This window comes from Varanus komodoensis, unplaced genomic scaffold, assembly GCF_004798865.1.
Source record: "Varanus komodoensis strain SLA01 unplaced genomic scaffold, ASM479886v1 scaffold89, whole genome shotgun sequence".
NCBI classification, from domain to species: Eukaryota; Metazoa; Chordata; class Lepidosauria; order Squamata; family Varanidae; genus Varanus; species Varanus komodoensis.
The window spans coordinates 1,211,342-1,233,885 of record NW_025336587.1 but is presented as its reverse complement, the minus strand read 5'-3'; the positions used below and the strand labels follow the sequence as shown (position 1 = coordinate 1,233,885).

General features: G+C 53.7%; 2 protein-coding genes across 2 annotated transcripts; one reads left to right on the top strand and one right to left on the bottom strand.

Annotated features, from left to right (window-relative positions):
* Positions 1-1,943: 1,943 nt before the first annotated feature.
* On the top strand, positions 1,944-7,811 carry FEM1A (fem-1 homolog A). The gene has a single exon (XM_044417588.1). It carries the CDS (start codon positions 2,210-2,212, stop codon positions 4,196-4,198), a length of 1,989 nt encoding a protein of 662 aa, XP_044273523.1. The 5' UTR covers positions 1,944-2,209; the 3' UTR covers positions 4,199-7,811.
* Positions 7,812-10,514: 2,703 nt separating this feature from the next.
* On the bottom strand, positions 10,515-18,835 carry TICAM1 (toll like receptor adaptor molecule 1). The gene is made up of 2 exons (XM_044417591.1): positions 18,783-18,835; positions 10,515-13,196 (listed from the first exon to the last, which is right to left on the bottom strand). The coding sequence occupies exon 2, from the start codon at positions 12,966-12,968 to the stop codon at positions 11,004-11,006; it is 1,965 nt and encodes a 654-aa protein (XP_044273526.1). The 5' UTR covers positions 12,969-13,196; positions 18,783-18,835; the 3' UTR covers positions 10,515-11,003.
* Between the last annotated feature and the right edge of the window lie 3,709 nt (positions 18,836-22,544).

The following is a 22,544-nucleotide window of genomic DNA, read 5'->3' as shown; positions in this document are numbered from 1 at the left end:
GGAACTTGGCCAGTCTTGGAGACTAGCACCCTAACTTGGCTGGGGTGATGAGGCAGAGATGCCCTCCTTCTGCATCTTTCTGTCTGCGGGATTTTTTTGACACCAAATGCCTTACTTTCCCCGTCCATATATTCCCTTTTGGGTACCAACAGAGATGTTCTAAGGAGACGGGCTCCTTAAAGACATATGCAGAAACTTCACTATTATTTTTGTCATGTGGGTCTGAGCCCCAGACCTTTCTAGTAGTTAGTCCTGACTCCATGAGACTGCAGATTGTAACTTCGGCTTGTCCAACAGCCATTAAATGCATCACCATTTTCCCCACTCTTGGCCCAAGCTGTTTGAGCAGATGGTGCCCATAATTGGGTTCCCAGTTGGGCTGGCCCTGAAGCTCCTTTCGGCATCCTGTTGGCTGTCCACTTATAAGTAGGGTGGCCACTTGCGAATCTTTAAAAAAGAGGATCGCAGGACACCAATTTCTAGATTGGGTGCAAAGTCACACTTGAGGGGCATGGGACAACTCACTATGCGCATACCATGGTAATTTATACATACAGATGAGAATTTAGAGAAGAAATTTACTATTTAAGTGGAAATACACTGCACTCTGGGCTAGACAACAGCAATGTGGAGGAAACGGTTTAGGAGGGTGTCTTTTCCAGCCTCAGCCCCATCTGTGGAATGCCAACCGACCACTGACTGCAGCTTAAGCCTGAGAGAGGAAAAGAATCACGTCTTCTCTCCTTTCCCCACCTCGCCCCGCCCCACCTCCATTTCCCTGCAGATTTTAGATCGGTCAGCTCCTTGGGGCAGAGACCCATCCTCCTTTTATGAGAAGTGCTGGGAGAGATTCAGCAGCTCACCCGGGCTGTGCTGGGGGCGAGAAACGATGCAGCTGAGTGTCATGAAATGGGTTTACATCACACGTGTTCCATGCCCAGTAAGGGGTGGAAGATGGCCCTTCAAGCTGTAGTATTTATTCTGCGCCTAGTGATGACTTAGTATTCATGTTTTTATGAGCTGAGAAAATGGCCGTAATACTGTGTTGTTAGAAGACTGCATTACATGCTCATGTTGTCACAACACATAATATTCCTGATGACTTAAAGTGATGCATGACATTACACTGGGTAAATCCATTGTTATAATATGCTGATATTATTATTATTATTATTATTATTATTATTATTATTATTATTATTACATTTCTGTGCCGCCCCTTGCCGAAGCTTCGGGGCGGCTTACAACACAATAACGCAGTGCATTGCATAATTATACAGTATATTATTATGCATTATATCATTTCATTGCAATAAATGATTTGTTGTTGTGAAATTGAATTTATTGATAGGAAGTCCTCAAAAGCCACACATTAGAATGATTGTTCACTTTATTACGGTTTTTGCTGTAGTTAAAACTAGTATTGTTTTTCTCAGCCTTCCACAACGGGGCGCCCTCGAGAAGTTTCGGACAACAACCTCCATCATGAGATGGGCGTTGTTGCGCACGCCTTACGAGGGCGCTCTGTTGGGGAAAGCCGTATTAGTCGCCGAGTGGGGGGACGAACAACATTTCCCAGGCCCCCTCCCTCCTATCCCAGGACCCTTCGTTCTCCGCCCCCGCGATTGGGCGAGCAGGAACTCTTTCCGCGAGAACTCGGCCTCCAATGGTCTCTTTGTGCGGCTGCTGAACAACATTTCCCACTCGCTTTAGCGCGCGCCGCTCCTGAGCTCCCGTTCGCCCTTTGCTCTATCCCTTGCGGGAAACGTAGTCCCCGCCTCAAATTCTGCCTTGGAATGTTCAGGGCGACCGCCGAGAGGAACTAAAACTCCCAGAGTGCCTTGCGGCATTTCCCGCCCCTTTCGCGGGGAGAGCGTCAGGACAGCCATTTTGTTTTTGCGCGAGAAGGCGTAAGATGGCGTCGTGGGGAAAACAGGGTGAAGGTTGCTGGTACAGCTGTAGAGTCAGCAGCTGTGGCAGGGGAGGAAGCGGGTGGCCCAGTTGCTAGGCTACCAGATAAGGAGCCCTCTCCCAAGGCTATCCACCCGCCTACACACATACCCTGCCCACAAACACATCACCACAGGGAGGGAACCCCCCTCCCTTGCCCTACCCCCCAGGCCTTTTTAAGGAGCGGGAGAGGCGCTGCTCGGTAGGGCCACTGCTGGTCCATGGGGACGAGGTTGCTGCCGTGTCCAGTTCACTCACCATGGATCTCTGCCTGGCGGTCTACAACGCCGCCCGGGAAGGGAAGGTGAGACTCCTCGAAAAGCTCCTGGGCAGCCAGAGCCGGGAGCTGCTGGAGGTGCTGATGGCTGGACCCACCAGTGGGGAAGCTGCCGGAGGCACTCCGCTGCTGATTGCCTCCCGCTACGGTCACTGGCAGGTGGTGGAGTACCTGGTGGATCGCTGCCATGCCCGGGTGGATGCGAGTGGCTCAGTCGACTTCGACGGGGAGACCATTGAGGGTGCTCCCCCGCTGTGGGCTGCCTCGGCTGCCGGCCATATGTCCGTTGTCCGCAGCCTGATGAAGCGGGGAGCCTGTGTGAACCAGACGACAAGGACCAACTCCACCCCGCTGCGTGCAGCCTGCTTTGACGGGCACCTGGAAATTGTGCGCTACTTGGTCGGGGAGAAGGGTGCCGATCTGGAGGTGGCCAACCGTCACGGGCACACCTGCCTGATGATTTCTTGCTACAAAGGGCACTCGGAGATTGCCCGGTACCTGCTGGAGAGGGGGGCAAATGTGAACCGCCGCAGCGTCAAAGGCAACACAGCCCTGCACGATTGTGCCGAGTCCGGCAGCTTAGATATCATGCAGCTGCTGCTTCAATCCAAAGCACGGATGGAGAAGGACAGCTACGGGATGACCCCGCTGCTGGCTGCCAGTGTGACCGGCCACACTAATATTGTGGAATTCCTGATCAAGGCGGCGTTGGAGGAGCCGGCAGCCAGAGACGATGGAAAGCAGGAAGCAGGCAAGACAGGGAGCAAGCAAGACAGAAATCAAGGAGCAGTAATCCGTAAGCAAGGCTCAGCCGCTGCTGAACTTACGGTTCCCTGCACCAGACAGGCGGCGGTGGAAGCACTAGAGCTTCTGGGAGCCACCTTTGTGGACAAGAAGCATGACCTCCTCGGGGCTCTCAAATACTGGCGGAGGGCCATGGCTCTCCGTTACAAGGATGGACAATACCTCTCCAAGGGAGAGCCTCCGAAGGTGGTGCTGGCTTATGATTACACCCGAGAGGTGAGCACCATGGAAGAGCTGAACTCCTTGATGACCGAGCCAGATGAAATGCGAATGCAGGCGCTGCTGATTCGGGAGCGTATCCTCGGCCCGTCCCATCCAGATACCTCATATTACATCCGTTATCGGGGGGCCGTCTACGCTGACGCAGGCAACTTTGCACGCTGCATCAGGCTCTGGAAGTACGCCCTGGAGATGCAGCAGAAAAACCTGGAGCCCCTGAGCCCCATGACAGCAAGCAGCTTCCTGTCTTTCGCCGAGCTCTTTTCCTACGTGCTGCAGGACTGCACAAAGGCCATCCTGGCCACCCAGCTGGGCTTCTCCGACCTCATGCTGGTGCTGTGCAAAGGCGTCCGTGAGATCGAAAGAGCCCTGCTGCAGCAGAAGGACCCCGTGGCCGATTGTGCCCAGTTCACCAAAGCCATGACCATCCTCCTGCACCTGATCTTTCTCATGCAGAAAGTGGAGGGCACCACGGAACAGGAGCACCAGAAGCGCCAAGCCATCTACTGCTGGCTGAAGTGCAACCCCCGGGGCAGGAATGGCTTCACCCCTTTGCACATGGCGGTGGACAAGGACACCACCACAGTTGGCCGCTACCCACTGGGGAAGTTCCCCTCCCTCCATGTGACCAGCCTGCTTCTGGAGTGTGGGGCCGACCCCGACTGTCGCGATTATGACAACAACACCCCACTGCATGTGGCCGCCTCCAACAACTCTCCTGCCATCATGACCGCCCTCATAGAGGCAGGGGCCCACGTAGACACCACCAATGCCTTCGGACAGACGGCCCATGAGCTCCTGGACAAGAAGGTCGTCATGAAGTCCACAATGCAGCCATTTAACTACGTCACCTTACAGTGCCTTGCTGCCCGAGCTGTGGGAAAGCACAAGATACCGTACAAGAGAATCCTCCCAAATGAGCTGGTGGCCTTCATTGAGCTCCACTAGAGGAGGGAGCCCCCGCAGTCCTCTTCCTGCATCTCTGATGGGGGACGCTGGGCAGGTGGGGGGCAGCTTGCCGGCTTCCCGTGATTTGCATCTTAAATGCTTTCATTTGCACTAGGACAGGCTAGACAGTCTCCCTCCCTTTTTCCACTGCAGTGTTTAAATGTCCATAGTTGTTCTTTGCTCAGCCCTGGACAGGCACCAGCACTTGGCACAGCAGTGGGATCCACTGCCAATGCCCACACTGACCCCACCCCCCTTATTTTAGTGGCCTGGCACAGTGAGCCATGCCAGGCAGCTGGACTGAGCCATGTTGCGTTTTCTGTGAGGTCCCCAACCCAGTCCTGGACTGACCCCTAGGCTGCAGGGTTCTTTGCCAAGAGGCACTGAAAGTCGGGGCAGACAGGCTGGGAGACGGGTCACAAGTGCTGCTGACCCCCTGCCGACTCTTTCTTTGTACACACTTGCACTCACACTCACTGTGCAGATAGATTTGCTCACTGAAACACAGCCTGCCTTACCAGCTTTCGAGTTACTGAGCTTTCACCCTCCTTCCCACTCCTTGAAAATAGGGAAGTAGAAGTCAGAATTTTAGGCAGTCCCTACAGTCTTACAGGTGTTTTTTCTGTAACAGTGTTTTTTTGACTTAGCTCTGTAGTCAGCCAAGAGAAAAAGTTGTCCGTTTCTCTGCCGGAAGTTATTTGCAGTTTGCACGCTTGAACCAAGCCACGTGTGGTGTCGATTGTATTCTGGGTTTGATTTCTTGTTTTGAATGGTCTCACATCTTAGCATCTGTTAAGATTTTGCTGCTTGTTTTAAAGACTGGCGGTTGGTGGTGGTGGTTTTTTTTTTCTTTCCATTCGGATAACTGCACTTTTCACCCAACCAGGGAGTCAGAAAATCCCCCAAATTCTGAAATCAGGTTTAGGATCCTCTCAGCCCCTTTCCCTCTGGTAACAAGAGAATGGGTAGCGTCCTTGGAGCTAAAAGAATAGCAGGGAATCATTTGGGAGATCGGGGTCATGGTATCTTCCAGAACACCTGGGATATGGGTTTTCCAACTGGTTGCAGATAATTCTTTGCATTGCTCAGGGTGGCAACTAGTGGTCTGGTGGAGATTTTCACTCCATAGAGTCCTCTGAAAGTGCCTGAGAAAAGATAATTTTTTGGCCAGCTTGGTCCCTTAATAGCTGTCTTAGTCCTCCAAAGTTCTAAACGTGATGGTTTGGTCTCTGCAGCAGACATTAACCCATTCAGCACTCCACTAAAAGGGCAAATAAGCTTTTTAAACAAGCAACCCCATTTAGCATTGCAGGGCATTGATGTAGCAATTTTGAACACAACATTTAATCCCCCCCTTTTTTTTGCTGCCGAACACCACAGCGACCCACTCCAATCAAGTTGCAGAACAAAGCGGGGGAAGCTCATTTCAAGGTCCAGGACACAGAAAGCGCATCCCTGGAAGTGAAGGTTGTGTTGTGTGTGCGGTCTCTGTTCTCTCGGCGAGAAGTCAGGGCATGGGGGAGACACAGACTGGCCGGAGGCTCCCTGGAATGGATCATCCCCAGGCTCGGTTTTACTCATCCAGGCTGCACGGCAGCATAAGCGCTCAGTAAAACCGGCTTGGCAGGAGCAGATGCGCCGATGCCGTTCCCCGCACTGCAGTGTGTGAAGTTAGCTGTGAAGAAGGAGGGCTGCACCCACCGGCACAGTGGGCTTGGGCTTGCCCCACTTTGTGGGCAGAAGTACCCATAGCCATTCAGCTGGAGGTCTCCGTTGGAGCGAGCCCCCCTTTTAAAGCCCCTTACTCAGTCCTGCAAAGGGGAAACAGTGGAGGGCATTCCTTCGTTAGACCTTTCAGCTGTAATTTAAAAGGGAAGAAGGGGGTGTAGTTTTAGGGGGTGGGTGAAAGAATACGCAAGATTTTCTATGGGCCAGATCCATACTTGGTTGCAAGCCCAATCTGCCCGAGAGGAGAGGTACGTTGGCCCTGCAGCAGCCAGTTGCAACTGCTCCCAGCCTGGAACAGACCTGGATGCCTGGCACTCTCGGCGGAGGTGCTTTGCTGCTTGTACATCCAGCCCCCAAACCGGCTGGCATTTCCTACATGGTCTTTGGGCCATCATGGTCCCAAGGATCACGAGTATTTGCTTGTTATGGGGGTAAAATGAAGCAGGGGAGGAGGGCAGCAGTGCTGCGACATTCGCGACAGATCGTTTCCTCACTTGAGCGATTTTGCAGCCACCGCCTGAATTGCATCCAGGGACTCTTCCTTGCGTGGGATTCAGGCAAAGTGGGGTGAATTCCCTGTGTGCAGCCTGCTGTCCTCCACTGCTCCAGGTGTAGATACCCAGGACGTCCCCGTTATCTCCTTGAAACCCATCTTAGTTCTTTGTCCTTTTGGAGCTCAGGTGACATAGTGGTGCTTGCAGGCAGATCGTGCCAAAGGACATCACACTGCCGCTGCCTTGGCCACTGAACGTGGAAATCCCGTTGGCTTTAAATTCGACACTGCTCCAAAGGGCTGTGGTTCGGGGTTGAGGATGTTACCCCAGATCACCAGGGGGAAGGTGGCAGGAGGGGAAATGACCCCAACCACTCGTTTCTCTTCCCATTCCCAAGGCTCTTCTTTGAATGCCCTTGTCGCCATGGGCTTTTCTGCTTGGGCCAGCACTTCCCAAATGTGCCATTCAACTTCAGTTCCCATCAGCCCCAGTAGTCAGAAATGGTGGTCAGGAATTCTGGGAGTTGCAGTCTGCAGCATCTGGGGGGCAACAGGTTGGAGAAGCTGGCCCGGGACAACAGCTGTGAACCCCAAACCACAATTTGCATGTTTTCTTTCTCCTGGATGGCTTTGTAGGGGCACCACTGCCTCACTCCTGCAGCGTTAGGCGCAAATGATTATTTGAGAGCTTGATTTACTGTGAGGAAGGGCTGCAGGAGATTCTTTTTGTTTTGTGCTTTTCTGTGTGTGTGTGTGTGTGTGTGTGTGTGTGTGTGTGTGTGTGTGTTGGCCTCGTTCTCGGGGTAAAGGAAAGAGTTAAGTTAGAGTGATTGGGTTAAAGTGTCAAACTTGCAAAAGCAGAATGCCTTTAACTTGTGAGCTTGTGCTCCTGATTTGAATGAATAAAGGGACACTTTAAAAAATAAAAATAAAACACAAACCTTCTCAGTGTCTTATTATTACATGGGGAGTCCTGGTGGTACATTTGCTTCATTTCATCAGCCCTCCCCAATTTGCTTCCCTCCAGAGGTTGGGCTGCAACTCCAGCGGCCATGATGGGAGTTGAAGTCCAGGATGTCTGGCAGGAAACCAGATTAGGAAAGGCTGCCTTGGAGGAACGGTGTTTCCTTTGCAGGAGAAGGAAACAAACCCTGCACTTTAGCAGATCATCATGTCCTCAGGAAAGCAGATTACAAGCAGAATTGCTCTGCAGGATCAGATTAAAACACATTTAGTGCTGTGTCCCTGGCCAGGGCACCCAGAGACATACTTACCGGCTAGGCAATCACCCTTTCTTAAGTGTTGCCTGTGGCATCTGGGATGTTGAGGTGGGCATTACAGCCGTCAATAAACTTTCCTTCCATCAATGTAATCCTTTCAGAAAGAAATCCCTAGGGATGCATCTTATGGGGGGGGGGGGCGGTGTTGGGGACCCAGCTGGAAGTCTATGTTCTTTGCCCCTTCCCTCACACACACCTTTTATGCATAATATCACAGAACAGTAGCGTTGGGGCCATGATGACCACCAGGTCTCACCCCCTGGTAGGGGAACTGTGGACTTCAAACCACCCCTCTCAGAGGGCCGTTTAGCTGCCTCTTGAATGCACCCAGGGTGGGACAGCCCATGACTTCTTGTTCCATGATCCTCTGGGGTTGGAGCCAGGTATTTTCTGAGGATGTGCAAGATTGTTGCCCACCAGCATAAGGACACATGGGCAAACTTCCCCACAAAGCTTAAAAAAGTCACAGGTCTGTGGAATCTGCTCAGCTGCTTGGAAACTGCTGATCCCCTGCAAAAGTCACAGGTCGAACTCATAGCGCTCCGAACTCACTCGCCAATTTACCCAGCATTCCTGTTTAGCCCATAGAGCAGCTGGTCCTGGTGGATCAGCACCTTTTCTGAGGCTGGGCTCCTGTTTCCACGAGTTAGATGCACAAGCTTGAGGCTGGCACTTGGAACCTCAGGGAGCTGGGGCTACCGTCGGAGGTTGGAGGATACAGAAGGGGCATGCCAGGCTGTTCCTGGCGGGGGGTGCATATCCTCACAGTGGGGCAGTATAAAATTAGAGTCTTCTCCAGGCTGAAGAGATCCAGTTCCCTCAGTCTCGCCTCATATGGCTTCCCCTGCAAACCGGCCCCCAACCTTGTGGCCCTGCGCTGCACTGGCTCCAACCTGGCTATATCCTTCCTGTAATGAGGGGCCCAAAACTGAGCACAATACTCCAGTTGCGGGCGCACCAGTCATGTAGAGTGGCAGTAATGCCTCTCTTAATCTAGCAGCCACACTTCTGGCTATGAAACCAAGGGTGGCGTTCGCCCTCTAGATCACTGCTGACTCATGTTTAGCCTGCAGTCAACCAGCACCCCGAGGTCCCTTTCACAAGTGCTGCTCTCCAGCCAATTGTCCCCCAACCTGTACTTATGACACCCATTCCTATGCCCCAAGTGCAAGGCCTTGCACTTGTCCACATTGAACGCTGTTGTCTCCTGCCCACTTCCATAGTCTGTCCAGATCCTTTTGGATCTGGAGTACCTGCTCCTCACTTGTGGCCACTGCCCCAGTTTTAGTATTGTCTGCAAATCTGATCAGCAGGCTGTTCACCCCTTCTTCCATGTTACTGATGAAAAGGTTAAACAGGATCGCCCCCGGACAGAGCCCTGGGGGATCCCGCTTGTCACTGGCCGCCATCCTGATGATTCCCCACTAATGGTTACCCTCTGCTTTCGGTCAGTCAACCTTGCCCTAATCCAGAGTTGCTCAAACTTTTTCAACAGGGGGCCAGTTGAAAGTTGGTGGCGGTGGGGGTGGGCTGGTGAGGTGGGGGTGCCCACGCTCAGAGATTGTTTTCTCTGAGTGAGTCCAGAAAGAGCGAACAAGCAGCACAGTGAGGCAGGTGGCAGCGGCCGCGGGGAGTCCAAAACCTATGAGGTGAACCAGATAAATGGGCATGGTGGGCCAGATCTGGCCCACAGGCTGTAGTTTGAGGACCCATGCCCTAATCCATCGGACAGTGCATTGGTCTACCCCAAAACTCCTCAGTTTCTCCACCAGGATACCATGGGGCACTTTGTCAAAGGCCTTGCTGAAATCCAGGTAAACCACATCCACTGCATCCCCTCCATCTAGCCACCTCCGAACCTTGCCGTAGAATCCCACAAGGTTTGTCTGGCAGGACCTGTTTTTTGCGGAAGCCGTGTTGTGTGGCCGCCAGCTGCCCTTCCCTGTCTAGCATCACTAGATCTCTTGCTATTATGAGCCTTTCCATTGTCTTTCCTACATGGATGTGAGGCTAACATAATTCATCGTGTCCCTTTTTGAAAATTGGGACCACTGACACCACCCTCCAGTCCTCTGGAACTTCACCCGTTCTCCACGAGGCCTCAAACATGGAGGCCAGCGGGCATGAGAGAACCCCTGCCAACTCTCTAAATACTCTCGGGTGTAACCCATCAGAGTCCGGAGCCTTTGTAACATCCGGTGTCCTGAGGAGCCCCTCAACTTCTAGGGGGGTGGCTCTAATCTGTGCCCCTAGGTCCCCGGCCTCATCTAATCTCCTATGCGGATCTCCCCCGTCCTGCTTTGGGGAGAACACAGAGGCAAAATAGTCATTTAGCATCTGTGCCTGTTCCCTCATATCAGTCTCTGGTTCTCCTTCCTTCTTATTTAGTGGTCCCACTACTTGTCTCCCCTTCCTCTTGCTATTTACATGCTGATAGAAGCCCTTTTTGTTGCTCCTGATACTCTTTGCAAGTCTGTCCAGACTGAATAAAACCCTACAATGTCCAACATTCTGTGCAAGCTGTTATAAGACTTTTCAGTCTAAATATGTGTAGGATTCCACCTGAGCCAACTTTTTACTGCTGAGCTGATTTTTCCTCTCCAGAAGAGACACGACAAACTTGTGCATAGATCACGGCCCAGCACGCACCTTCACGTACAGTCTTTAAACAGATCCTACCACAAAACCTTTTTCATACCTATGCCTTCCAGCTTTCTCAGTATTCGACGATAAAACCTTGGTTTCCAGATATTCGCTGCTTTACACTGGTGGAACAAGAAGCAATTCCTGGTGCTGGGGCACAAGCCCACAAACCTTTTGTTCCAAACAGCATTTTATGGGGAAATGGGATGCGGGGGAAGGTTAAAAGTCATCTACCCCCTTACAAAACAGAAAAAACATTTTCAAATGTATTTATTCCAAATTCCATGCGAGGCTGGGTGGTGATCGATGTGACTTTAAGATCCACCATCCACAGGGAAACCTTCCTCCACTTGGTGCCTTTCAGCTGTATTCACTCCAGGTCCCATCATTCCCAAATGCTGGGAGCAATTGTCCCTTCTCAGCCAAGCGTGTTTTCCCACGATCTCTCTGCTGTGCTTTCCCTCTCTCTTTGGACATTTTCCTTTGTCCTAACCAGTATCCAAAGCATGGCCATTTTCCCCCATGTGGACGCCAGTCCCCAGTTCCCGGGCTGACACTGGTGCCACTTTTCCAGCTCTGCAATTTCCTTTCGGGAACAGACAACTGGAACAGCACACCCCATTCCCAGCACGACTGCCATATTGCCCAAAAGGCTGTGCTACTAAGAAAACGGCGCATCTCCTTGTCTGCTCCCCACGGCGCCTCCCACCTGCCCGTCCTCAGCAGCGGCACTCAGTGTTGCGCTGGTCCCCTCCACGTGCATGTGGTTGTAGTCCCCAATCTGAACCATCTGGGCGTTCTGAATGATGAGCTGGGGCGGGGGGCCTCCCGACACAGAGAACATGAGCGAGTGGGGATGGCCGGGCCCAGCCGGAGACTGAGACGGCCCAGGAGCCGGGAACCCCGGGTGAAAGGGCAGCTGTGGGACGTGGCCCGGGGGCCCCGGCACCATGGGAAAAGTCACTGGTCCCTCCGGGCTCATGCTGAGCACAGACAGGTCTCGCAGCGCCTGGCGGAACTGGCGCTGCTCCTCCTGCTCCTGCAATTGCCGCATGCGGGTCCAAATCGCCTTCTTCTCTCGGATCGCCGCGGCCGTGAAGGTCTTCTTGACCCGCTTGGCAAAAACGGGCGAGTTCTCATCCAGGGGCACGAGCCCTGCCAGCAGGATGGGCATCTCCGTTCTCTGGAGGGGGCTCTTCTTGGGCATGAAGGGGATAACCGAGTGGGACTTGAGGAAGCGTGTGAAGGAGTCCATCAGGGCCACGCTGGTCTGGTAGGCGCAGAGCCGGCCCCTGAAGTTCTCTGTCAGCAGCAGGAGAGTAAAGGCCGAATTCTCCAGCGCATCCTGGAAGCAGCTGAGCTGGCAGCGCCCAGGAAGAAGGAAGTCCTCACAAAAGGTTGCCCCGTTGGAGACGCCCATGGATTCCAGACGCTCCTTCACCTGCCTGGCCACGGCCTCGTCTTCGCTGGCATGCAGGACCATAAAAGTGAAGAACTGCTTCTCATCACTGAGGGAATCTGTCCAGGAGGACTCTGCTGGAGGAGGAGGAGGAGGAGCAGCAGAGCTCGAAGCAAGCTGTCCTCCAGGACCGGTGCTTTGTGCTGGAGAAGAGGCTGCCCCTGAGCCCCTTTCGATGCAGTCTGGAGAAGCTCCGGAGCCTTGTCGCGATGTGGGCGAGGGTGGCCGATTTCCAGGGATGCCTCCTCCGAGGCCGTGTGGTTCTGGGCTCTTCAGGGTGTGCCATTCAGCCTCACCTGGCTGTGCTACTTTAGGGTGAGCAGGAACCAACAGAGAGGAATGGCTGCCTTGGGCATCATCAGTCCCCCTGTTTGGGGTCTGGTATTTCTGGGGAAAGTCCTTCACGGGGCTCTCAGAGAGAGAACTGTGGTTGGCTTTCGCTTTGCCAGTGGGTGTTGAGGGGCTGGGGGCGTTTTCATTCAGCTCACCAGTCTCAGGGACGCCGTGCTGATGAGGCGGATTGGTGACAAACGGGGCTGTCAGGGACTGGCTGATCTCGAAGTGACTGATGAGAGAGACCGGGCTGCCAGTGGAACGCAGGGCCACAGGCTCCCAGGAGCTGCTGGCCAGTGCGGAAGAGCCTGCTGTCAGGGAACTGCCTGCCTGAGAGGCCAGCGGATGGCTTGCCTTGTCCAATGTGAAATCGGGCCCACACTTCTCCAGGGCCTCGTTCCAGAGACTCTTCAGCGCGACCTCCCCGATGCCGCTCACCTGGACGGCTTTGATGGCCTCCCGGTAGGCCTCATCTCTTACTTGGGGCAAGCAGAATCGCTCCTCCTCGAGGAGTGAGTAAATCTGCGCCACCACCACCAGCGCCTCTTGATTCAGGAGAACCGGGTCAGCCCCGATCCTCTCCGCGCTGCCCCAGTGGCTCCGGAAGATCTGGGCGACCAGGGCATCCTCCCCCAGCGCCTCCAGGCTCGCCCGGGCCTCCGCCTCCTGCTTCAGGGTCAGCTGGATCATGGCACGCAGGAGCTGGCACGGCCTCCGGTCTCGCTGCCTGCCGCTCAGCCGGTGCGCACAGCTCAGCAGCCTGTCTCCCGGGACCCGCTGCAGCACCTTGAAGATGCCCTCCAGGCTCAGAGGGGCCTCAGCGCTCTCCGCCATCTCGCCACGTGGCCCGGCCAGGCCCAGAACATGCTAGGACCTGCAGCGGCCACGGCGGTGCCAAGGGGAGGAGCACGCAGAAGGGCCCACAGGCGTGCGGGAGGGCATGCTGAGGCACCCCCGCCTTCCCGGCAAAAGGCCCCTCTGTCTTGTCGCTTCGGTTTTCGGCGGTCTTTCCCAGATGGGGCCTGCGTCCCTCCTTTTGTCCAGCGCTCTGCTGGCCTGCAGCTTGAAAAGGAAGGGGGAAATATTGGACACAACTCTGGGATAGTCAGGGCAGCCTAAGTGAGGGGACGGCACTCGCACTGCAGGACTGGAGTGCTCCCCTGTGCCTGCCCCCCACGGATGTATCTATCCCAGAGACCAGGCTGGGGAACCATGTTTACGTGGACGCTAGAGACCTGCTATGGGCGAACCCACAGTCAAAGTGTGGGAAGACACCTTCCTTTTCCCTCAGCCTGCCAAGTACCAGGAGAAAACAGGAGCCCGCCTTCACTTTTCCATCAGCTCCCTCCTTCATCCAGCCATCACCTGTGTTGTTTCCAACCCCACCAGCCACAGAATCTACCATTTCCATTCCTAAGTTTGCATTTTCCGTTTCCCCCCCACACCCTCCTCATCCTTTTTTTCTTTCGTGTCGTGTGTTTTTAAAGATTTGGAACCCTGAACTGCAGCTTCTTCAGTGGAAGGGTGAGATTCATATAAAAAAGCAAATAATAAATATTGATTTATTTACGCTGGACCTGGTTTTCTCGACAAGACAGGAAGATGGTGATCTGAGGGTGAGGAATTTGTGTCTGACTCCCCTGTCATGGTCAGACCACTTCCTCGTGAGGTTTGAGCTTGATGGTGGCCTTTCCCTCTGTAAGGGTGGGGACCTGATTGTGTTGGTCCGCCCCTGGAGCTGGATGGATCCAAATGGATTCCTGAAGGCCCTCGGGGAGTTTCCGGCTGACAAGACTGGTGCTCCTGTCGAGGCTCTGGTCGAACTGTGGAACGGGGAGATGACCAGGGCTGTGGACATGATCGCTCCTAAGCGTCCTCTCCCACCGGGCAGAGTCCGCTCTTCCCCTTGGTATACACCTGAATTGCAGGTGATGAAGTGGGTTGGGAGACGTCTAGAGCGTAGGTGGAGGAAATCACGGGGTGAATCTGACTGAACACACTTAAGAGCCCATTATCGGGCCTATGCTGTGGCGGTGAGGGCGGCGAAGAAGAAATTCTTCTCCACTTCCATTGCTTCCTCACAGTGCCGTCCAGTGGAACTTTTTTGGGTGGTACAGGGGCTGGTACAGCCAGGTCCCAAGAAAGATCCTGTACCACCCTCGATAACCTGCTGTGATGACTTTGCCCAGCATTTGAAGGAGAAAGTTGCTCAGATTCGTCACGAGCTGGACTCCACTAGTGACTCAGATTCCTTAGGGGAGGTGCCAATGTTGCCATCTGGTCACACATTGTTGGATGAGTTTCAATTGTTGCTGCCTGATGATGTGGACAAAGTGCTTGGACAAGTACGTCCCACCACCCGTGTACTGGACCCCTGCCCACTGTGGCTACCGTCCAGAGCCAAACACGGGATTGGTTCCTGAATCCGGGAGGTCATCAACACCTCTCTTAAGGACAGCCGGGTACCTGCCCCTCTAAAGGAGGTGGTGGTCAGACCGGTACTAAAGAAGGCGTCCCTGGATTCAGAGATGGCCGCCAGTTATAGACCAGTGGCCAACATCCCATTTTTGGGCAAGGTGCTGGAGCGGGTGGTGGCGGGACAACTCCAAGCTCTCTTGGGTGAGACTGATTATCTGGACCCATTCAGTCCGGCTTCAGACCCGGGTACGGTACTGAATCCGCCTTGGTCACCCTGTAGGATGACCTGTGCAGGGAGAGGGACAGGAGGAGTGCATCCCTGTTAGTCCTCCTGGACCTCTCAGCGGCTTTCGATACCATCAACCATGGTATCCTTCTGGATAGGCTAAGGGGGTTGGGAGTCGGAGGTTCTGCTTGGCAGTGGTTCTGCTCCTACCTTGATGGCTGATTCCAGAAGGTGGTGCTGGGGGACTATGGCTCTGCGCCATGGCAGCTATGCCATGGAGTACCGCAGGGCTCCATCTTGTCCCCCTTGCTATTCAACATCTACATGAAACCGCTGGGAGAGGTCATCTGGAGGTGTGGGCTGCGGAATCATCAGTACGCTGATGATACCCAGCTCTACCTCTCGTTTTCCACCAATCCAGGTGAGGCAGTGGCTGTACTGAACTGGTGCCTGGCCGAGGTAATGGGCTGGATGAGGGCCAACAAACTGAAGCTCAATCCAGACAAGCTGGAGGTCCTGTTGGTGGGTGGTTCGAGCTCTGGGGTGGGGGACCTGGACCTTGTCCTGAATGGGGTTGCACTCCCTCTTAGGGACAGGGTCCTCAGCTTGGGAGTGCTCCTCGACCCTGAGCTTTCACTGGAAGCTCAGGTGACAGCGGTGGCGAGGAGCGCCTTCCTTCAGCTTCAGCTGATCCATCAGCTGCGTCCCTATCTGGAGAACGATTGCCTGGCGACAGTGACGCATGCATTGGTTACTTCCTGGTTGGATTTCTGTAATGCATTCTACGTGGGACTGCCCTTCAAGAAAGTCCGGATACTTCAGATGGTGCAAAATAGAGCAGCCAGGTTGCTGACGAGGACTGGGCATTATTCTCATATAACCCCAGTCCTCTACCAGCTGCACTGGCTCCCCATCGAAGTCCGGGATCAATTCAAGGTGTTGATAATTACTTATAAAGCCCTTAACGGCTTGGGACCCAGATACCTGAAGGAACGCCTGCGGCCATATTTGCCCTCCTGCCCCTTGAGATCGGCAGCAGAGGCCCTCCTCTGGGAACCCTCCGTGAAAGATATTTGGAGGCAAAGTACCCGGAGGAGGGCCTTCTCTGTGGTGGCGCCCCATCTATGGAATGTGCTCCCCAGAGAGGTCCGCCTGGTGCCATCGTTATTTGTTTTTCGGCGCCAGGCCAAGACCTTTTTATTCAAACAGTATTTTAATAATCCTTAATATTTATAGTTTTAATTGTGCAGCCAGTGTGTTTCCAAGTTTTAATTGTAATTGTAATTGTATTGTTTTATTTATTTGTTGATGTGAGCCGTCCTGAGGCTATGTAGCAATGGGGACGGCATATAAAAACTTTAAATAAATAAATAATAATAATAAAAAATATATAACTACATTTAACAAATAAGAAATAAATTTGTTTCCTGCTGCGCCTAAATTCTCATTGTGAATGCATTCTCCAATGTGGATGTTCATGTAAACCTGCAGTGGCATGAAAGGGGAGCAGCGAACACACGGATGACACAGATGGGAAGAGGAACACTTCTGGAATAACCGCTGCTGCTTAGTTTTAACTCCTGTTGCAAAATGGCCTGATCCCCAAATATTGAAACGTCTTGGCAGCATTTCACGGTTTCACTTTAGGAGTTGTGTTCCATGTCAGCATTAACCTTGTGTGGTAAACCTCTCCCAGTCGTCACTCTCTGCCAAACCTGGCAGTGTTAGTCCTGGAAAGGCCTGTTGTTTTATTCCACATGGTAAAAGGCAGGGAAAAGAAAAGATTTGCATATGCTAATTACCATGGGCTCTAAAAGCCCCTGTCTTCCAAGGACTGTGTCTCCACAGAGCACTCCTGTTTGCAAAAGGGGTTGCCTGGACAAGGAGGGGGTCATTTGATTTCAGGAGGGAAAACCCCCAGAAAGATTCGGTGGGGGCAACAGGAAAAAAACACTTACTAATCCAGGAGGATCAGGTGCAGCACAGATCCGCAGGGGGTCTTTATGTAGACACGTTCCCCTGGACAGGGATCTGGGTCTCTGGATGGAAGACCGTGGGTTTCAGGCCTGGGTGGGTTGCCCTTCTCGGTGTCTGAACTCCCTAAACCTAAAAGCACCCAGAACTGATAGTGTTAAGGTAGGGGTGGGACAGGCTGTGTGTTAACTCTGTTCAGGGCAGGTTCTGCAGGGTTGGGTTCAGCAGCAACATCTGAGTCAGACGTTTAAAACTTCCAGGAAACGTAGCATGGGCGATTGCCCAACAAATTTTAGCTGCCTTGAAATCCCACCCCGCTTGTTTCTAGTTCTGCTCTGTGGCGCTTTGGAGGACCCCCCCCCCCCCCAGAAGCTCTGTAGGTGCTGCAGGTCACACGTCTGTCCGGTGACAGAATTCCCCTGCTGCCTGGCCCCCGGTTCATGTCAGGAAACCAGCTTTCTACGCCTCTTCCTGCTTCGCCTACATGATCTCACAAGAACCCTGTTCTGCAGATCCTCTTCCCCATTTCGGAAGGAAGGAGCTCTCCGTCACTTGCTCAGGGCTATCCCATGAATTCAGGGTGGAGGTGAGATTATAAAGCAAAGGGTGCTGAGTTGCGGTCTGCAGCCCACATGGGAGGTTCAGACTTGGGGGCCACGGAGTGTGATGGGACTTACTCCCAGGTAAGAGTGTGTGCAAGGGATTGCGGCCTCCGAAACCTCCATGTGATACCACCCATATTGGTTCTTGAGGAGCAAGACAGGAAACCCAGCCTGTCACCGGCTGGACTGCAAGTCCGATGAGGTGGAGAAAAAGCGGCTTGGTCTGTTCTGACCCACCACCGAGTATCGTCCTGGAAGCTCAGAGGAAAGATTCGTGGGCCCCGGGGTGAAGAAACCGTTCCCGGCCAGAGCTGGCCAGAGCAGCTGTGAACGCAGGTCGGTGGCAAGTTGGGAAGGCTGGGAAGAGGAGGCCCCCATGGACATCCCCAGGGACCAGACGGGGGCAAGAGCCTTCTGCTGGGTTTTGCCTGGCGTCCTATTGGGATGAGCAGGCAGGCCAACACCCACGTCGTGCTTGTGTCCGCTTGCGGGTTGTGAACATAACGCTGGGCAAAGCGGACTCTGGCCCCTGGACCGGCAGCCCTCCGCTGTGGACCCCGCAAGCAGCTGGGACTCAGCAGTACCTTGCCAATGGGGCCGCTTTCACACCCGTGGCTAGGAACCTGTCTGTGCCGCCCTGCGGCGAGAAAGAAGGGCCAGTCGTGGCCTGAGCGTGGCGGAGCGGGGTGCATGCGGCAGAAGCGCCTGCTGTCTCCTGCACCGTGCATGCACCAAAGCACCGCGGAAGCAGCCATGCCCCACACTGCCGCCTGCTTGCGTGACTCAGCCGGCCATCCTGCTTCCCCAGTCTGGTGCCCTCCAGGTGCTTGGGGCTCCAGCTTTCAGCAGCCTAGCGATCATGGCCAGCGGTCAGGAACACTTGAAGTTTGGATCCCAAACTTCCAGAGGACACCAGCTCAGGTCAGGCTAGTACACACGAACTGCTCTCCAGGTTGGAGATGGGATTCTTTCCCAGCCCCATTTGGAGAGGCCAGGGAAAAAACTGGAGATATTCTCTTGTGAGGATCCGGTACATCCAACAGTAGGGAGCATTGCAGGATTCCAGCTGCAAGGGCTCTGCCATGGAGTTCCAGCCCCAAGGTTCCAGTCCTCATGGTTCTGAATAAAAGTTTGATTTAAGCAAGAATTTAACAAAATGCTTTGTACCAGATTGGGGCCTGTGGCTGTCAAATTCAGTGTTATCTGTCCTACGGAGCAGTGGCTTTTGGGTTCCTGGGCAAAGAATGGTGTCTCCCACAGGATCTTTTTGCCTGGACACGTCCTGGGTTGCACCCTGGCCTCCCTGAATACCAACACACACATTTTGCTGAAAAAGAAAAAATCCAACATAGGGTCTCTGTCTCCATTTCTGCCTCTTTATCTGTGCTCCAAGGGCAGTGGACAAACGCCCAGGGCCCCAAGGCTTACCTGATCTGCCAAAGAAGAGTTGTTGGAACTGCCTGCCAGCAGAGAAGGAAGAGGAACTGGGAGGCGGAAGCAGCCCAGGCACAACACAAAACCCACCCCTCTGTCCCTCCTCCTCTGCTGGCAGAGGAGGGGCAGAACCAACGGACCGCCCAGAGCAGGGAGGGCAAGAGGTGCCCCGGTTTCTTTTCCTTAAATGTTTCATTTCTTTTCCTGCTTTCTGTTTCCTGGCTCAGACATGCCTTCTTTGCCCTGCCTTGCCCAAAATGGTTCTCTCCTGAAGTGCTGGACTATAATGCCCATGATGCCAGCCAGCTCAGCTGGAGTTCACATCACATCTGGAGAGAGAGTGCCCACCCAGGCATAACTGGGCTACAGGATGTGGGGCTGAATCCTACGTGCTTTTGCCCAGGATTCTTTTGGGGGCTGCCACAAGCAACCGTCTGTTGTGTGGACCAGCCTTTGAACGGGGTCTTGGAGCCAAAACCTCAAGATTCTTCCCTCCTCAGGGGGCTGAACGGGCCACAAGAACCAAGAGGAAAACGTGTCGGTTCTGAGCTGATAGTGGTCTTTCTGGGCAGCATTGCCCTTGCAGGAATCTGGCTTTGGCGCTGATGTGTTTGCGCTTTGCATCCCCAGAAAGTCAGCCCTTGTTCGGGGTGTGTGTCCCCTGCCATCTCCCGATAGCGCCTGGACACCCCTGGAGAGTCGTGGGCAGGTGGGATAGACCACTCTTACGCACATTGGTGCCTTCTAGATGTTCTGGATACAACTCTCAGCATTCCAGACCATTAGCCCTACAGGCTGGGGCTAATGGGAGCTGCAGTTCCACTGTTAAGGGGTGCCACACTGAGGAATGTGTGTGTAGGTAATCCCCATCAAGGCAAAAGTCTGACTGGGTGCTTTCCATGTTCCGATGTTCAAAGTGTTTTTGTTGATAGAACCATGAGGACTAGAATCTTACTTTGCTTTTAGGGGAGGCCCATAGCTCAAGGGCAGGGTAGTAGCTTTGCCTGGAGGAGGCCCCTAGCTGAATCCCCAGAATTTCTAGGGAGGCTTGAAAGACTCTCACAAGAAACCCTGGGAAGATGCTGGGTGCCTCTTTCAGGAAAATGTGCTGCTTGTTTCTCTCCCACATTAATTCAGCAGCTCTGATGGTCCTCCGCCAAGGAAAGGGTGCTCAGCCCTTCGGTCCTGCTCTGGCAGTGTTGTCCTGGGTGCTGATCTGTGGCTTGCCACGCGGCTCTTGTTCGCCTGTGGCAGACCTTGGCCCAGCCCTTACACCTGGTTGAAATCCCTGCTCAGCCATGATGGGCAAACGGCCTGACAGCGCTGGCGAGCAAGTAAAAGGGGGCTAAGAGGGAGGCATATCGGCACAAAGCCCACCCTGAGCTCTTCGGCAGGAAGGGTGCCATGATAAGTAAAGCACGTGAGAAAAAATAAGCGTGGTTTGGTTCGCTTGCATTGCAAAGCAGTGCAATCCAGGAAGGGGTGCACCACACGGGTGTTCCAGCAAAGGCCTAGAAACTTGCATGCTTTTTGCAATCCCAAGTCACTTGCCAAACCCGAGGGCCTTGTGAAACACCCCGCCTTACCAAGCAGGACTTAAAAATGACTCCTCCTCGTCTGTGGAGAAGGGAATAGTTTCCAAGTGGATAGAGAGGGGAGCTTTTAAAAAGTCACTGGCTTTTCTTCTTGTAAGCCGCAGTTGTATACTAGAGGCATGATGGAGGGCCAGCAAAGGTTTATGCAGGCAAATGCATTTTGCTGCTATCTTTATAGGGTTCTTAACATTTCGACCTGTATTTGTGTTTCAATGCAAGAACAAACTGCCTCAGCCCCACTTCTATGCTACAAAATGCAGGAACCTATCTCAGAATAAAGTATATGGCTTGAGGACATTTCCATGCACTTTATTTTCTGCAGGGAGAGGAGTTAAACCAGAACTCTTTGCTGCTTAATTCTGGGTCCTGCCTAACTAGGCAACATACTTTCCCCTGAATGGCTAAACAACACCAATCTTAGTCCTCCCACCTTCAAATCCCTTCTCTCATCTACCTTTGTTAAGCATGAAGTCCCTCTCCTCCATTTGCTGTCCACATTAACCTCTACTTCAGTGAGGACTAGATGCTTGGTTTTGAAAGAAGAGTGGAGCTGGATTCTGCACTGTCCTAAATACCTTCTTTAGCAATCATGATCCGATAGTAAAAATAACACACACAGCCAGCTGGGTTATTGCTACTTTAACATGCATTGCATTGAGGAGAAAGGTCAGAAGGAAGAAATCAGTGCGCAAAGTTCTGTTTAACATAGATGCAGAAACACCAACCCTGGTAAGAACAGCCCTTGTGCAATGTAGCCCGCGTCACCTCAGCCAGTGTTTCCCAGATCTTCCATAGCCAACTCGGTCGTGCTCTCTGAATGGAAACGAGCTGGCTGCAGCTTTTCTCCGGAGAAGGGCTCCTTTTAGCATGCAGGTGACCTCCAGTGCCAGAGGGGATGAAAGGGCCGCATCGAGGGGACCTGCCGTCCTGCCTCTCGCCCCCACAGCAGGGGGCTGCCCGCCGAAACCTCCAGGAGCAGCAGTTCTTTCCTGTCCCACCGGCTTGTTCCCCAGCCAGCCTCTGGCTGAGACAACGGAGGAACAAAGGCTGGCCGGTCGTGCAAACAAGTGGGAGCCATACTGGGTGCGCTAGTCGTGCTTTGTGATTTCTGTTGTTCTTGTTGTTACTCTTTCATGAGACGAATAAATGTGAGGGATTTGGCTAGTCTTCTCTGCTTAGGATGCTCCTGCTTTCCAATGAACTTTATGACCTTTGAGGGCTACCGCCCGCAAACAATTCAGGCATAGTGGGGCCGTGGCCAGGGGCGCTGCTGCTCCATCGGGGCGTGGCTATCAGGGCAAGTTCCTGCACGTCAGATTTCCCGCTGGACCTTCTCTATTCCAAGAAGGCCCCGCCCCTTCCAGGGAAGCCCCGCCCCATTTTCTGAGCATGCCGCCTCTTGATTGGAAGGAGGCGTGGCCAGAGAGGCCATCCGCAACGAGAGCGCCCTCTACTGTCCATCCACAGGCATCCCGCCGCTCTCCCATCTTTTCCCTTCCCTTTCATTCCCAGAAGGACAGAAGGCTGCAGAAGTGGTGGGAACACATGGGAAAGTCACAAATGGAAGGCCACGTGCTCTGGAACCCCAGAACGTGCAGCGAAGAAGCAGAATAAAGCCTTGCTTGGGAGCACCGTGGGTTCTGTGATAAGAGGAGAGCAATCCCGAGCCCTTATTTTTGTGGGGCATGCAAGTTGGGACTGCAGTCCAGAGCGCCAGGGTTTCGTGATCTCCCTGGGATGAACTCTGGAGACTGTCTTTCCTAAAGCTCCCGCCCCTCTTCCACAGCCTTGAGCAGTTTCTTTGCTTTCTTGGGCACGTGGGACGCCGGGGCATCCTCTGCCCAGGCCTTGCTGGGGGTGTCCTCCATCTTGCTTTCTTCCACTTCCCCAGCCTTGTCTGTCCTCTTGGCCGATTCATGCGCAACGGCTCCAGGTGCCGTCACCTTCGGCTTCGCCTCCTCGGCCGAGCTCATCATGCTCATGCCCGTGTCTGTCGGCTCTTCTGCTGCTGCCTCCTCCTGGCCAGATGCCGATGCCTCTGCTTTTGCCACCGTGGCAGCTGGCGATGGCCGGAAGGGCCCCACAACCCAATTCAGGGGTGTGTTTTGGACCACGTGGTCCACCAGCGAGTCCAGAGCTTCATGGGCGTCGGCTATTTTCT